A 16,808-nucleotide genomic window follows, 5' to 3' on the forward strand; every position below is an offset into this window, starting at 1 on the left:
GGCGGAAGGAGTAGCTCTAATGTTTATTTTAGAGATCCACACGTTCATTTTGTGATATGAAATTTGTCTGAACAATCTTGAGCAAACATTGGATTTGAAAATTTTTGAATTCTGAGCCAGATAAAATTTTTAAACTAAGGCCACAAATCTGTGCTGTAACAAATACACATTGGGACCTACTGAATATGATAAGAAAGTTTGCTCTCTTGGCTTGCTGGTGTAAATGTGTGGGGTTTGTGCTGATGGTTAGACTGACTGTTTTGTGCATCCTGGTGGTACTGTAGAGCTTTTCCACTAGAGTGCATCAGAGAGCCAATAAACATGGTTAGGGAATGATTAAAACGGTATCCATCTCTACATAATAGCTTTAGTGCACCACAGAACACAACAGTTTTAAAAGAGTTACAAAATTATATAAACCCATTAATAGACTGCCAGTTCCTTGGTGCCTTTATCTTCATAAGATTGGATTAGAAAACATGAGACCAGTCTTATAGAAGAATAGCACAAAGTTTATTCAACATACAAAAAACTTATAAATAGACATTACACACTTTATCAAAATATGCCAGAACATATGTGAGAAATTGCAATCTACTTATCAATACTGATAACGCCATGAGATATTACTTATGCTAAAAACTGTATTTCTGAAAAATTGATGCTAAACTCAATGTAACCATGATTACAAAATATTGCCTTTTTTGACGTAATGAACTGAGAATCTTAATCTTACAACAGACGCAAATGTTGTTTATTACCTGTCATGCATATTGTGTAGAAATCATAAAATAAAGGCATATTTGGCCCAAAAGGCAAAACGTTCACACTAAGAATCATAAACGACCCACAATGATAGGACCTTTATTAGAAATGTTTTGTTTTTGCTTCCATGTTGCCGTGGTCAAAGAATGCACTGTTAGTCATAGACCCTTGGCTGTAATTGAGATAACTTAAACACAGACCAGTTTACTTGCAAGAAAAACTGTCTGTCTTGTAGCTAATGTATAATTGAATGCTTATGCGGGGCTTAAAAACACAGGCCAAACATACATAATATTATAAACTAAATGAAAACACAATTACACACGTGATACCACACAAGTAACACTTAGCACATGGTATTTCAATATCAACCCTATAAAAGGAGTTGGAACAAAACAAGAAACAAGTCTGTTGTCTAGTGTTCTAGTGCTTTTTGAATTTAAGTTAACAAAGAAACGGATATAAAATCCATCTGTGAATCTCTGAAGTGACTATGACAATGACAAAATATTTGCTAATAAAAATAATAATATGCTAAAACATTTAAAAAAAACTACATACCAAGGGCTTAGAGCCAGAAGGGCATACTTAAACCAAAATAAATATTTTTAATGACATTCTGTCCTCATATGAGAGATTTATTTTAAGATTATTCTAAGCCCTTGATAGGTGTCAATTTAATTATTGCACCACAAGATAATATTGCATAGAATGTAAGCTGTTACCAGCTCCTCATTGCCCAGCCATGATACTATACTGTCCGTGTAAAAAAAATCCTCCACAAAGCTCTGATGCAGATACATTTGGAACTGAGTGCCAATTTGTTTCAGCTGAATGGTTAGAAGGTCATAATGCAACTAAAAGGATGCATTTCATGACATCTCCAACATGTACGCCAGCAGGCATTTCAATTTGTACAGGCCTCGATGTGCCAGTGGGATCTTAGCTCTGACATCATAGACCCACTGTGGCATAAAGATAAAACGTAGACCAGATTTAAACAGTTGTGCTTGTTGCCTCCCAGAAGATGCATCTACTGAGAGATGGAAAATCGATTACCTTGTCAGAGTCTTTCTAGCACTCCTGATTCTCGCTGCAAGTGGAGGTGACCCCAGCCTTAGACAGGAAGAGCTTGCCGCTGGGACAGACGCAGACCTCGAAGAGACCCTGAGCATTTCCAGAAACCCCTCCTTCGCTCAGGGGCAGACTCGGCATGCGCACCGTCTCAGCATCCAGCACCAGCTGCACAGCAGACAATGGAGCGCAAGGACGATACAAGGAGAGACCACAGAGTTGCACTGCATCAACAAGGAAATATCACTCTGCTTCATTCTTTCCACTTAAGGCGGGTGCATATAATACACACATAATGAAACAGTATGCTGGGAGATAGAAGGCTATCCAGTGAGTGCCTAACCACAGCACTGATTCATAAGGAATATATAATAAAGAGAATTTGATACAAAGTCCACATTCCTGTGGCACAAAAAAAATTGGAAACAGAGAATGTGAGCATTCAAATAATTTGTTATTATCCAGGACAAGTTCAGTGCAGATAAAAACCCAGTTTTCTTCCCTACAGCAAGAAAAGAGATGAGCGTGTGTTACACCCTGCAACTATATTGTCATATAAATGTGCCGCTTTACTGAGAATGCATTAAAAGAATGTCATTGTCTGTGATACAAATGCTTTAGTCGGCCAGTTAGCTGCACCACAACAATTTCCCAGCCCTGATTCAGCCACAATCAATCATCAAAACTCACTCTAAACAATAACATGGAAACTGCAAACCACTACACCACAACAGACCTACAGAGCCCAAACAACTGTTTTGTAAGTTTAAAAGGCAATGAACTCATTACAGCTTACAGACCAGGGTCTTGCTCTTTTTTGGCTTTTAAAAAGAAAGCTCCTCGTGTTCACAAATACGGATTAACTCTGCTGGAAGGCCAAAGATACAATATAGTCCAGTATGATTATATAAAGTTCTCACTGTCAGTGCCTTACCTTTCCAAGCACAAAATATGGATATATGTTGCCTTTTTACAGCAAACTAAAGTAGAAATGTGGAACTAAAGTAGAATGGGTCTAATGAGCTCTCTCAGGGTGATATGTAAGGACAATAACCATCCAGTAAATGGAAAAAGCAGAGCAACTGTTAAACTGCACTTGAGTGAGGTTCACTTGAATGAAATTCACCCAGGTTTGACTGAGAGATTATAGAAGCATGAATACTGTATTCCCTTGGTAATCAAAAGAAAAAAACAGACTTGAAGTTGGTGTGTAGAAGACTTTAGGAAGTGAATAATGTTTTTCTTACCAGGCCTATACTAGACTGCAGAATAACATCCATGTTGGAAGCAGCTTCAATGTTGCCCGCCAGCGCTTTGAGATGAACTCCTTTTGGTGCGTCCATAGTGAGAGAGCGAGTAGGAGACTCCAACCTAGTGCAAAACAGCTTGGTATTATAAGTACAGCTTCCATCCATATTGTTTATCCGCTTTTTACATTTTTTTTTTATTAAACACTACTTATATAAATCTTGAAAAATCACATCTTTACATATATTTTTTTACATAGTATGTACCCCAGTAATGACATGAAATTTCAGGCTAAAGTGTGCCGTTAAACCTTAAGATTTTGTATTTCTCCAGTGAATGTCATGCACAATTTGTTTACTGCAAGGACTCAAATCAACCAAAGCTTCTGAATATCTTCCTTATACTTCCTCATGACTTGTAGTCTTCATGCATTATCCAGTAATATGACCTATACAAGGTGGACGAAATCCTCACCTCAGGTCTTTCAAAAGTTCAGATTTCAGCAGGGGCACCTCTACTGAATGCTGGAAGAGTGCTCCTTCAGGACCTGATGGAGAAAGAGACACATAGTTTAACAGAGGTTGAATCAAGGTGTGTTACAGAATCTACTGCAGGCTGAGGGTCTGATGTACACACGTGTAGACTGATCCTATAATCGTGTGCGTAATATTTTTAATACAATACTCTTAAGAGCTGTGCTGATCTGAAAAATGATTTCTGTGATTTCCAAATCACCACCTGTCTGCCATCTAGCAGCCAAAATAGACTGAACTATGGGCTAAACATTATTTGCAACTACTTAAAATGAGCATCTAATGAGCCGTGAGAATCTGCAGCAATTGAGCACATTTACATTTTTCAGGGATGTTGGACTGATGGTCGGTCCACCACTTTGGTCCGGACTGAAATAACTAAACAACTATTACATAGACTGTTTTGTACACAGATAGTTTTGTAGATATTCATGGTCCCCAGAGGATGATACCAGCAAGACAAATGTTTGTCTTTTAGTGAAATATCAACAACAACTATTGACTAGCCATACTTTGTGTTTTGTGCTAATTAGCAAATGTTAGCATGCTAACCTAAGATGGTGAACATCGTAAACCCTATAGGCTACTTGATTTGCATCAGCATGTTAGCATTGTCATTGTGAGCATGTTAGCATGCTGAGATTAGAGTACAGTCTCACAGTAGAGCTACTGGAAGAAAGACGGGGCTGCTCTCTGTGGATCCAAATTACCTCGGGCATAATGAAGCTATCAGCAGACACTCCCTTCAACATTAATCAGCAATCAGAGTGTGATTAGTGACCCACCACAACACAACCAATACACACACACACACACACACACACACACACACACACTGGACACTAAGAGACAGTAAGGGGAAGAAAAGATCATGGGGGATGATCTCAGCCTGATCACAGATTGTAATACTTTACCCTTCTACCCTGTGTTGTGTAATATGACATTGTGCGGTACCTAGGTGTGATATTTCTTTTGTTGGCTCAAAACTATAGATGAAAATTACTTGATTAGAATCTTAATGTAATGGATCTCACCTATATGGCATTAATGCATGCTCAGGTGTGGATAACTGAGCTCCTGATATTTCATTTATATGTAGGTGCACTTTAGAGATGTCCATGCACTCAACTGTATGACATGAATGATTATGTATCTGTCTTTGTGCTAGGTTGTTGCATAGATATCTGCCATCAAACCAAATTGCTCCTGTTGAGTTCACATCTGTTGTCAATATTACCTCCCCCCCAAATCTGAAAAACATTTTCGCCAAGAGGTGTGCAATATTTCCCAGGAAACAGCAGGTGGCAGCCGTTGGTATACCTGTGACTCGTAGTTTGTCTGGTCCAATTACTGCCTGGTCGCCATCTGCAGTGAACAGCATGTTGTCATTGTGGGAGTTAATGAGCAGATTTCGAGCATGTCCCTGAGCCTCTTTTGGACCTGCAACAACAAAAACAACATCAAGAACACCTGAAGGGGTTTGGCAATATTACATGGAAATAAAACTATCATCAAAATCAAATCTTTCTCCTCCTGCTATACTTTTCAAATCTGCAGTGCTTAGAGAATATAATGAGCCACATTCATGCTCAACCTTCTCACAGGCAGTGGCACAAAAGTGAGTAAACAACCACCTTCTGAAAAGAAATGTGTAGATTAAAAATGTGTAGGCACAATACTGCTCAAACTGACAGGTAACGTATCCGAGGTTATTTTTAATTTACCCTTCACTACATCAATGTTAACAGCCCTGTGAGAGGCAAATCTAAAGCAGGTAGATCAGTCAGATTTAACCCACTTCAGCATCTACAACTGTGAACCAGCATGTAATCTTCTCTAACAAGCATTTCACTTTTATTCACAGAGGGCCAAGAGAATGCAGGCTATGCTTTTTACGGCTTAATGATCAAGGACACATAACGGCACTGTGGAACATGGCAATTAGTTGGGTCATTTGTTGGCCTTTTAATTATGACAAAACACCCCAATGCAGCCGTTGGTGAGCCATAAAAGACGCACAAATATGATCCTCCACAGGCCTCAGGGCCCTTTGTGTAATATAGAACGATCCAGAAGCAATGGTAGAGAGAGGAATGTTGCATTTAATGGATTTTAAATGGAAATCGAAGAGATTATAAAAGGAAAGACAGCTTCTTGTCACTGTTAATGTTGGATGAGAAATCGCTGCAGGACAAGTGCATGAATGACTTTACTATTGCACTCATATATCAATGGGATACTTTGTTATGCATGAGTGCTCAATGTATCTCTCTGTGTGTACATGCGTCCTCTTTCATGATCTTACCCACAGATATCCTCCCTGTGACATCACCATTTTCATTACGGGCATTAAGGGAAACATCTTCCGATGACTGCACTAGAAGTGATGAGTCCTGGGGAAAAAAGAAGCCTCTTTACCATGCCAATATACATGTGCAACATAGAAATTAGAAAATGGAATTCAGCTTTATTACGTGAAAGAATATTTTTAAGATTTACACAACTTGTATGAACTTAGATCAGATTGTTTATGACCAAATGCCTGCAAAACTAATGACATTCAGCCTGAGCTGCACTTCGTAGCTGTACTTGTTTTAGTTCTAATTAGCAAATGATAGCATGCTAGCAGGCTCAACTAAAATGGCGAACATGGTAAACAAGTACAGTCTCACAGAGCTGCTAATGTGGCTGTAGACTCCTAGATTGTTTGGTACCACCTTATAACACTATATCAAACTTTTATAATGATGGCTTAAATTATGGTCAATTAATGTATAAATAAAACAATAGAACCATTTTTAAGTTGCCAGGTTGAGTTCTTATTAATGGCTTATAAACAGCCTATGAAGCATTAGTAAGTGATTTATTAAGCAAGAATAAAACCTTTAGTTAGTTTATACACCCTTTATTAATAGTGCCTTACACAAATATTAGCAGAAGACATGAACCCAAGTGATTGAGTGAGACATGACAAACACTCAGAAAAAAGTAAGCTGTTCTAAAATGTTTAAATGAAGCAGATTTAGCAATAAATCACCACTGTTCTTGTGCAGCTGTAAGGAAGCCCTGTTTATATACATGATCTCCGAAAGACAAGGAAGTGGCTCACAATTAGACATCCATAGATTACATTAGAGAAAGTGTCCGTCCATAAATGAGGAATACATTACCTTTTTAACGAGGCCCATAAAGAAGAAAGAATGCTAAAAAAATTGCTGCTATGAGCAAGAAAAGCCATAACGTGTAAACAACTGCAGAAAAGTGTTCCCATCTGCTGCTTTAGAAGGCGGGCCATAAACTACTTTCCACCGCAAATTTCCCTGAGGTTAATGGGGAGCTCGCTGCACCCACCACGTGCACTGTGTGGGACTGCCAAATCCAGTTTGTTCTGACACATCTCCCAAAAAAAAGTACAGTCAGAAATATGCAATTCACTCACTACAGCTGCACAAAAACTGCTCAGAATTTACTCTGCATGGATCCAACTCACAATCAAGTTTAAGTTTGGTAAACAATGAGGTGCAATAATGGCCAAGCTGTCAGTCACAACTGAGCAAACAGAAGTATGAGGATGAGCTTGGAAGAAGATAGAAGAGGAAGGAAAACAGAAGATAGACAGGGAGGAAAAGAGGGATAGCAGAGTAAAGAAGAATGTGGGAGGAAGAGAAAGAAAAGTGTGTGTTCCTGATTATGTTACTTCTCTGGAGTGGATCTCCTGAGCGTAGACGGGGAATAGAAACTCTGACTCGCCCTCCTCCAGCATGACCCCATCTGAGTTCACTTGTAGGAGTCCCATCCCTTCCTACAAACGAAACGAAGACACATGTATTCGGGTAAAGATGCAGCAAAGCAGGTTTATCAGGGAAATCACAATGTGAAAGCAAAGCAGAATATTTAACTGTAGATCAGCTGAACAGCATTATCTTTAAGGTAAGAATCCAAAATATGGCAGGCTAGGAATTTAGATTTTGATGTCATCCAAACACTTCATAGCTTTCCAAGTGTTTAACACAAGTAGCAATGTTCCCTGTAGGACAAAACCAGCCAGTTGATATAGTTGTTTAGGTACTTTACAACGTGTGTGTGTGTGTGTGTGTGTGTGTGTGTGTGTGTGTGGGTGTGTGTGTGTGTGTGTGTGTGCGCTGTATCTCTGCTTCGGCTTCTGCATAAATCCACTGTTGCCATCTGGAGTTGAAAGAAAGCTGACAAGTCTCCGTGAAATAAGAACCCCCAAACTATCGCATTTAGACAGTCAAGTATCAGTTAGTGATAGATAATATTACGGCTCCTACTGCTAATCATCAAGGGTCATTGGGTTAATGTGATGAATACACAATCAAAACTTAAAAATAATATTAGGAAGTGACACTGATCACTGCCATAACATTGAAGATATAAAGAGAAGAATGGAAGAAAGAAAGGAGAAAAAACTATCCCAGCTGAAAATACAAACTGCCAAGGGTAGTTATGCTTACTGTGTTGAACCACATCACCCTGAGGATCCAGATGGTGAGGGCGAAGTTGACCACCAGGATGATGATGAGCAGCAGGACAAACAGGTAGAGGCAGCGCTTCCTCCAGCCATAGATGCCGATCTTGTAGACGTGGTCGGGCACCGGCCTGGGCGAGCTGCTGCCCTGGGTGGTGGTGACATATTGCTCCCGCACCATCTGCTGGCTGGGCACATCACACGTAGGCAGGTACAGGGGCAACAGAGACCGATATTAAAAAACAAACACACACAGGCATATTGCTCTTTTGTGCTGTTCAGCCAGATTGGACATGATATGCCACAGAGTCAGTGTAGTTTGTTGGGGGTCAGATAAAACAGGCCATGGACAGTAACTATTAATATGTTATGTAACACTGTATGTGCAAACAGTTGCTTATTTACACATCCAGCCGTTACAAAACATTAGCATTTATTTGGATTTCGCATTTCCAATATTCAGCTCTGTTTTTGGTCTCCACTAACTCCTGAGAGAAATATCTGGCTCATACGCTGCTAAATGCTGCACCATGTTCGCCAGCTAGTCACTAACTGTATGTCTGGCTTTGGCGCTGAGCCCAAAAATATTAGCTGAAATTAAAATCTCTGTAGAGCTCAGGGGAACTGCAACAATGGATTGAAATTTTGTTACTAAAAAACAACCTCTTCCACTTTTTGTAAATATAGAAATATTGATTAAGCAATTAAGTAGGATTGTTAAGTCTGCAGTCATGATGACTAGTAACATATTCATACTTTTTGTCCTGCACAAACTAGTTGCCAGTTCGAGGGGAGACCATTTAGCCTACTGATGTTTGTTTCCATAACACCATTTTATACATTTGTAGCCATCTACATTATTATGATGGATTCTGATTTTAAGGTTTGGAGAATGAATTCAGACATCAATAAGATACAATAACTGAACACAATACAATATTGCCATCCTTCACACATCCTGTAAAATCTGAATTCACTATGTTCAGTTTAAGCCTTTACATTTAGTTTTATACAAAGACGCTGCCTACTTGCCATTCTATACAATACCTTGTTCACACAGTGCACAGTATATCATTCATGAGCCCAGAGCTCGTGCACAGACCCAGTGGATATCTGGCTCACTGCGCCAATGGAAAACTTGACGGAATTTCCAGCAGCTTTTCAAAAAGTCAAAAGGCAAAGGGAAATGCCACTTCTTACAGAGCAGACGTCGTACTTACTGGCTACACAGCAGCAGACTATCAGTAAGGGAGATGAATTTCAGCATATTTCAAACCGCAGCAAGTATTAGAAGGTATGACACCAACAGTAGTTTTCTGCAGGGGCGTAGCACAATATTCTGGGCCCTGTAGAAAGGCATTTTCTATGGGCCCCTCCCCGCATCCACAGCTATTCATTCTAGCATCTTTTTTTTCTTTTTAAAGATTATTTTTTCAGGCTTTTCTACCTTTAATTGATAGGACAGCTAGGTGAGAAAGGGGAGAGAGAGGGGGAAGACATGCAGGGAATCATCACAGGTCGGATTTGAACCGTGCACCTCTGCGTCAAGGCATAATGTGCACCTGCTCTACCCACTGAGCCAACCTGGCCACATTCTAGCATCTTTTTGGGCCCTCCTCACATGAGGGCCCTGAGTACTCAGTCCCCTTTTTCCCCCCAGTCCGACGCCCCTGGTTTTCTGTATTCAGCTCATGTGAGGGCAAGCAGAGCTCCAACTGCAGGACTGCAGAACCTGCGAGCGAACCCCCCAGTCAGCACATTTGGACCATCTGACAATATGACAACAGGGAACCTTAGGGACAGATTTCACAACAACGCTGGAAGTTTGTGTTTGAGCACAGCGGAGCCAAGGACAGCACAGCTTCACAGGGCTGTAGAGAGAGGAGCGGTGTCACTCTATCGAATAATCTGCATTAATAACCAGACACAGAGAAGGCTGCTTTCACCAAGAATAAGGCCTGAAGAAAATGCTGTCGGTTGCAGATTATTATGAGTCAATAAAACAGAAACCCAGAACAGGCAGAAACAAAGAGAGACTGCAGCTTTCTAAACTGCTCCAAATCTTCATTTTAGAGCACCCGCATCTGAACTTTTTAGGAAAAGTTATCTGAACAAAGATGTATCTAGTTTGTCTCAGCAGTGTTTTCTGAACCTGACAGCAACTCCAGTAGCCAGACTGATTTACATACAGGACAGATGTTGCATCTAACTGCCACAGTAAAGGCGTTTTCCATCATGTTAAAGGAGCCACTATCCAAACCAAAAAGTAATTTTTCTTTGACATTAACAGATGTTCAGCCGGGGACATCATCACACTGGGACTCCTGTATGAAACACGCAGAAAAGGGCTGACAGACTGCATACAGTCACATGCTGTATAAAATAACCTCAAATAACACGTGTTTCTGTAAATAATGAAGTAAATATGCCACCCTCACGGCATGGATGATGAATAAAAGCAAACGTGCTCGCTGCTGGGGTCGGAGCACACTGAGGTCCAGGCGATGTTTCAGAGAGCCGATAATAAAGGCCCATAGTCGCCACAGCTAGTTTCTTGCCGTTTGCAGTAAACACAGGGAGGAGATGTGTTGGCATAAAAGGCTGAGAGGATTTCTATGATCAAACCCGCCTCTCCACACGGACTGTCACATGGCCTGCAAGCCCAGCTGTGATGAATAGCTTTTATTTCACAACCAAACGGAGGAACAAATGACTCTGTGACATTTCCACATGGTAGAAGAGGTCGAAGGTTAAGTGGTAAGTTATGTATAATGCTAATTTTTTCCCTCTTGCATCTCACCTCATTTATATTTATTATTTGTACTTGTGAGAATGAGTCATGATGACAAATTCAATCTCAGCAACGCAGCAGAGAGTAACAGAAACTTTTAGTGAGGGTGTATTCTACAACATGGCATTGCCCGGCTAGTTTCATGAACATGGATTCAGTTGGGTTTTATTTTTTTGTTTTCTTTCCCAAGGAGTTCTCCATTGAGGCTCAAAAGAGGACCAAGATTAATCAGTGTCTGTTAAATTGACCGATTTCAATATCCCCACACTATACCTATTATCAACCAGGGATCATTTGCGTGGTAACATGTTGATTAGCCAACTTTGCACTTTGGGTCAATGAGCAGTGAGGGTGGAATGCATTTGTTCATTATGATGTTAATGAATTTTATCTAATCCAGTCTAATTACTTTAAAATGAAGGCATTAAGAAGGCCTCTGTACTTCAGCAGCAGTGGGAAGAGGAAGCAGCTTTAAAGCTGGATCTTTAAAGGCGTCTTCCAGTTTCAGTGTTACCATCATCCCTTCAGCCACAGACTGCTCCTTCCATAGCAACCCAAATAAACACTCCCTGAACAGTCTCGCTGCTCAAGTGCCAGGAATGCTCAATTTATGGGACCTTATGATCGGAAATACAGTCTGACCTTCAAGAGAGAATAGATTTATCAGGTCCATGGCTTTTGTTAAGCTTCCTGGTGACAGAAAACTGCTTTTTTTTTTTATTAGATTCGTGGTCTAAAACTTTAAAACAAATATGGATCTTATACCACAAGTGAGACAACTACATTCAAGTGTCAAAAGCACTGTATACCTCCACTGCTTCCAAAGAGGAGGAGCACTTTGCTCTCAATTAACCTTAAACAAGTGGTGCTCCTTGCCTGGCTCTGTATCTCTCTGACCTCTGGATGAGAGTAAGGGCCGGGCCAGACAGGCTAAAGGCTTGCCTAAAATCCACAGGGTAATTGAGAATACAGGTTTCCTTCTGAGCTGAGGCTTGACCTGACTGAATGCCAAAAGTTTCAAGCTCAAATTGTTTAGCTGGAAGGTTTTCGCAGAGGAATATTTAAGGAGGAGCTCCGCGTGTGGAGTGATCAAAAGCTGAGCACAGGGCTGAAGTTTCTGTCTGGTTCTAGTGAGTAGCCGGCGTCATGTCTCCACTCTGCTGTGATGCCTTAACTTCTAAAAATAGGACACAGCATTGTGAACTAAATTTAAAAAAGCAGCACAGGACACACACACACACACACACACACACACACCATATCCTAGGTATAACTAATGGAAAATAAGACACTGGAGCATTGCTCATAACACATTAGTGAAGTGCTCTTTCACTAAAGGTATTTTTGTATTCTAATACTGATGGCCATGTATGGTAAAACTACAGACAGCAGCTGGCAACCTAAAACACTTTTTCCAAATCGCAAACTACTTCTGTTAAGGACCATCACAGCACAACGCAAGACACACATAGAAAAAAACATTTAAACATTTGAAGAAATTGTGCATTAGGTCAAAGGTTGCCATAATTAAAACATTACCTTAAGAGGAAGTTATTAAAGAAAGATAATGCCACATTTGAGTATTTGTAAAAGAAAAGGCAGAGTACTCACCGTTGTGTGTTCAGGCACAGCAGTCCTCTTTCCTACGCAACAGTAAGCAGAGCTCGAGCTGGTAGTATGAGCAGCTTGAGAAGCAGCAGTGCTTGAGCCCCTGACACGTTTGTCAGCCACTCAACAGCTGCGTGCCATAAATCCAGCTCTGGAAGTGCCCTGGCTAATCACCACGAGACGGCGCTCCCACTCCCCCTGCATACTCACTCTGCCATTTTAACCTTCCTGCAGACATTTGAACATCATCAGCGTGTATGAGAGAGAGAGACACAAACAGAGAGGAGCAGGAGAATTAACTATCAGTGGACACACACACACACACACACACACACACACGCCAAGGCTCGGTGCAGTCCAGTCTAATTTGAGACTTCAGTCATTGCTCTCAACATGAAGTCTTTCAGATAGCTCTGCTGGGTGACAGGATGGGCGGACCTTGAAAAAGGGCAGTTAGTAAGTCAGAGTGGCGGAGGAGACAAGCAGCAAACAGTGAATCAATCAACAGAAAGGGAGTGAAGGTTGCAGTTGTTGAAAATGTTTTGTTTGAGTTCTGGTTTTGAATTGTTTCAATCATACAGCTCATTCTCTGAACTTTCTATATGTATTTTAGGTAACAATTAACTCAAGGTCATCCTTCAATATTACTAAAATATAAATGATTCAAGCGGTTTTTAACTGAGCCTCTAGCTCACTTGGTTGAGCATGCGCCCCATGTAGGCTCAGTCCTTGCCAGCAGCCTGGGTTTGAATCCAAACCGAGTCCCTTTGCTACTTTGTCTCCCCCATTTCCTGTCTATCTTCAGCTGTTCTAAATAAAGGAAAAAGCCCTAAAAATAAAGTATTACTGTCACAACTAGCTCAGGAAACGTGACGAGGAGGAAGTCCACGCATGATATTTACTTAAACAATTTATTAAACAAATTAAACACAAAACAATAGAGTGTCAGTAGCAATGTCAGAAATGAAAGCAGCACATGGATGTGTAGCATGCGTGTTGTGGTGGTGTTGAAAGTACAGTACAACAATGAAGCGTGGCTGTCAGCTCTAGGAAAGGAGCAGGCACAGGGGCCAGCTTTTATAGCTTAAGGGCCCAGGTGAGCCTAATCACCTAACGACCCTCCCATTTTAGACAATAGTGGGAGAGGTGTCACATGACATAGCCTACTCCTGAGCCTAACTCTCCTAATCTAATTTTCCTCTTATTTGTGAAATAAGCATGTGACCCGTTTCAACTCCACCCCTCAAAGAATCGGAATCGAGAATCGATAAGAACCGGAATCAAAGGGAAGAATCGCAACTGGAATCCGAATTGTTAAAATCCAAACGATGCCCAACCCTAATTGGGACATCACATCCTTTTTTGAAGCTGAGTCGGAACATTTCATTGAACTGAAGGCTTATGTGACCATACCTTTGCATTGGATCTGGTGACCTCACAAAATTCCCAGCATAGCTCCACCCACCTTCAACATGTTGCAGAGGACTAGTCAGCCACAATAACTAAAAACACTAGTGTCAACTCGTTCTTATTCCCAACTCGTCAAATATAGCAGCTTAGTCAGTGGCCCCTCAGCGTCTGATACCAACACACAAGGCACCCTTTAATGTCTGTATGAGATGCAACAGGCTTTCAACTAACTCCAATGTAAACCTATCCGCGGCAATATTAGACGCTCACAGCAATTGCTTGATGGCACCGCTGTGAAATTACATAGTATAAAGAGTGACAAAGTCCTTTCACCCAGGAGACCGCTGTGCGTGACCTGTTGGTCAACGTTGACTTAATCTTATAAGTTAACTACATACTTACCTAACCCTAAGGTGTATAACAAACCACAATCTTTTGTGTAGTTTTGTTGCCTAAACCTAACATGCATGTTGAAAAATGACACCAAAGGGGTACCCACTAGGGGTGGGAAAAATAATCGATTCTTACATGCATCGCGATTCTCTCTACAACAATTCGATTCTTGATTCAGATAAGTTAATAATTGATTTTGTTATTTTTTTTAAATGTGTTGATTTGTATTTAAAAGTTACTGTCTCCAGACAAGTACAAATCAGAAAACAGAGTGACTGAAAGAGGATGGGATAATGGACAACAACTTAGAGTTTGGCAAGAGTGCAGAAAAAAAACTGGCCAAAAGGAAAAAAAACAACATAGGCTTTTCATCTACTTTATCACATTACATCTGACACCTTCATGTTCTAAGAAGCCAATTATCCACCTTTAAACATGACTGAGCCTCTGACATGGAGGATTACTGTGAGAGGTGACTTTCACAAGCACATTTAAGGCTTAAGCATGGAATGACTACAAAATAAAATCCTCAGTAGACAAAACATTTCATTAGAACTTGTGTGTCAAATATATGTCAAAATCTAAGCTTTGTCTAGCTGCTTTGTGTAGGAAGTGATTAGCAAACTCTGAGTAGCAGAGTAGCAGTAACTCAGATTTATATGTATATTTGAAAAAATCACGCATGGAAATGTACATAAAAAAATTGTTGCATCGAGATGCATCGATAATCGGTTTAGAATCAAATCGTTGGCCTCTGAATCGGAATCGAATCGTGAGGTGCCAAGAGATTCCCACCCCTAGTACCCACTACCAGAGCATTAAAAAGTGATGCAAAGGGATCCTGACCAAGCATCCGTATGGGACAGATTGGGTGTGAGAATGTGTTGCCAGTGTGGGTATGCCTATGCAGTGCCTTGAAAAATGTATTCATTAACAAATAAATAAATATAGAAACTCATGGAGCCGACACACCATTCTTTTTTAGTGGCGCAGCAGGGAAATTAACTAAGTGATTACTGTTGCTTTATTATATTTACAAAAGTCAAACATGATTACAAGCACTGATTGCACTAGCCCAAATTATAGAAACGCGAGTTCCATGTTAAGGGTTCGAGTCCAGAACCTTTGCAGCATGTCTTCCCCTCTCCCCTACCTTCTCTGTCTGTCTCTCACTAAAAAAAAAAAAGCCGAAATGCCAAAAGAACTATAAAAAAAGATGGGTTTCTGTATCACACGGGCACCTTCATTGTGCAATCCAAACACAGTATAAAGGGTTAAAGAGGTCGACAGCAGTATGTCTGTTCCATTACATTAATGACAATTGATTTAGCAAAAATCTTTACACAACAGGTTTTTAAGACACTGAAAATGCCAAAAAGACAGACTTATGAAGAATTCAGTTATGTGTGCCAATTGGTCTGCTAAAAAGCCACTAGTGAATTTTATAGTGAGGAAAGATCTCCAGTGAAAAATAGGTAGTAATATCTCTGTTCTCACAGGCAGATGCTAGAGGAGCTGATGGGTGGTGCATCTATTAGTGGCATACATCCTGCAGTTTGTTTTGCTGTTGCTGCTCAAGGGAGTGCTGATCAGTGACAAAGGGACATCTGACAGCATCCATCTCATGACTCCTGTGTCTTGCATGCCCTGAGCAAACAGTGGGGCTAGCTTCATTTCTTATCAATATCTCATAGCCTTTTACTGCCTATGGCATTAACAGACAATTGGAAGACATAAAGGATAAATCTCTTGCACCAAGTTAGAAATAATCAATTTTACACTGAACACAAGATCAGTTTAGTCAAGATGTCCCTTTGGATTTATTGGATGACAACACTAAGAACATATGCCTGGAAAGCTTTGAATGAACCTACTGTGCATTTTCAAAATATCCCAAACCAGGTATTTCTATTTTTCCAGTGTCCACAAGAAAGGGGATAGATTCTAGAGTTGAGCCGGATACTCGGCTGAAACGAGTATCCGGTATGGATAAAGCACTTTTGCCGAGTACGAGTACGAGTAATACCAGTCAATATCTGTGCATGGATTGAATAAAAATCCTCATTGGGTAGTTGACTGTGTCTGCGTTCTGTGATAGGCTAGTCGTCACAGCGCCCCTCCCCTACACACATACAGATTTATTGTGTTGCTGTGTCCCGCTCTGCTCACTCACACAGAACACTGAGAAGAGAACATCTCTCTCTCTCTCTCTCTCTCTCTCTCTCTCTCTCTCAGTCACTCAGGTTCGCGGGTCTTTTCCGTTAACGTTTAGGGTTTCTTCTGCTTCAGGTTTGTTTTTTTACTTCGGTTTGTAGTACTTACTTATTAACCAGTAGAGTTCTGGTAAACGTGGGGTTTGTTCAGAGGTGGTGCTTGGTAGAATGCGACTCGCGTTGCGTCTCTGCCTGTCGGAGATTTTTTTTTAAACAGAGTCCGACTATTTGATCCGTAGAACACAGTCCCCCCGCCCCCCTCTCTCTCTCTCTCTCTTACTGAC

The 16,808-nt window shown here is 40.7% G+C and overlaps 1 protein-coding gene across 3 annotated transcripts; it reads right to left on the bottom strand.

Annotated features, from left to right (window-relative positions):
- Positions 1-497: 497 nt before the first annotated feature.
- On the bottom strand, positions 498-13,232 carry sgcg (sarcoglycan, gamma). Of its 3 annotated transcripts, XM_036004471.1 has the most exons (10): positions 13,204-13,232; positions 12,512-12,736; positions 8,096-8,298; positions 7,318-7,422; positions 5,926-6,013; positions 4,941-5,060; positions 3,562-3,634; positions 3,087-3,210; positions 1,753-2,007; positions 498-1,707 (listed from the first exon to the last, which is right to left on the bottom strand). In XM_036004471.1, the coding sequence occupies exons 3-9, from the start codon at positions 8,288-8,290 to the stop codon at positions 1,840-1,842; spliced, it is 873 nt and encodes a 290-aa protein (XP_035860364.1). In that variant the 5' UTR covers positions 8,291-8,298; positions 12,512-12,736; positions 13,204-13,232; the 3' UTR covers positions 498-1,707; positions 1,753-1,839. The 3 variants fall into 3 exon arrangements, with proteins under 3 accessions (XP_035860364.1, XP_035860365.1, XP_035860363.1); XM_036004472.1 differs by lacking the exon at positions 13,204-13,232 and having other exon boundaries at positions 8,096-8,293; positions 12,512-12,853; XM_036004470.1 differs by lacking the exon at positions 13,204-13,232 and having other exon boundaries at positions 12,512-12,852.
- Positions 13,233-16,808: the final 3,576 nt, after the last annotated feature.

The sequence above is a fragment of the Sander lucioperca genome, chromosome 8, assembly GCF_008315115.2.
Source record: "Sander lucioperca isolate FBNREF2018 chromosome 8, SLUC_FBN_1.2, whole genome shotgun sequence".
Taxonomy (NCBI): domain Eukaryota; kingdom Metazoa; phylum Chordata; class Actinopteri; order Perciformes; family Percidae; genus Sander; species Sander lucioperca.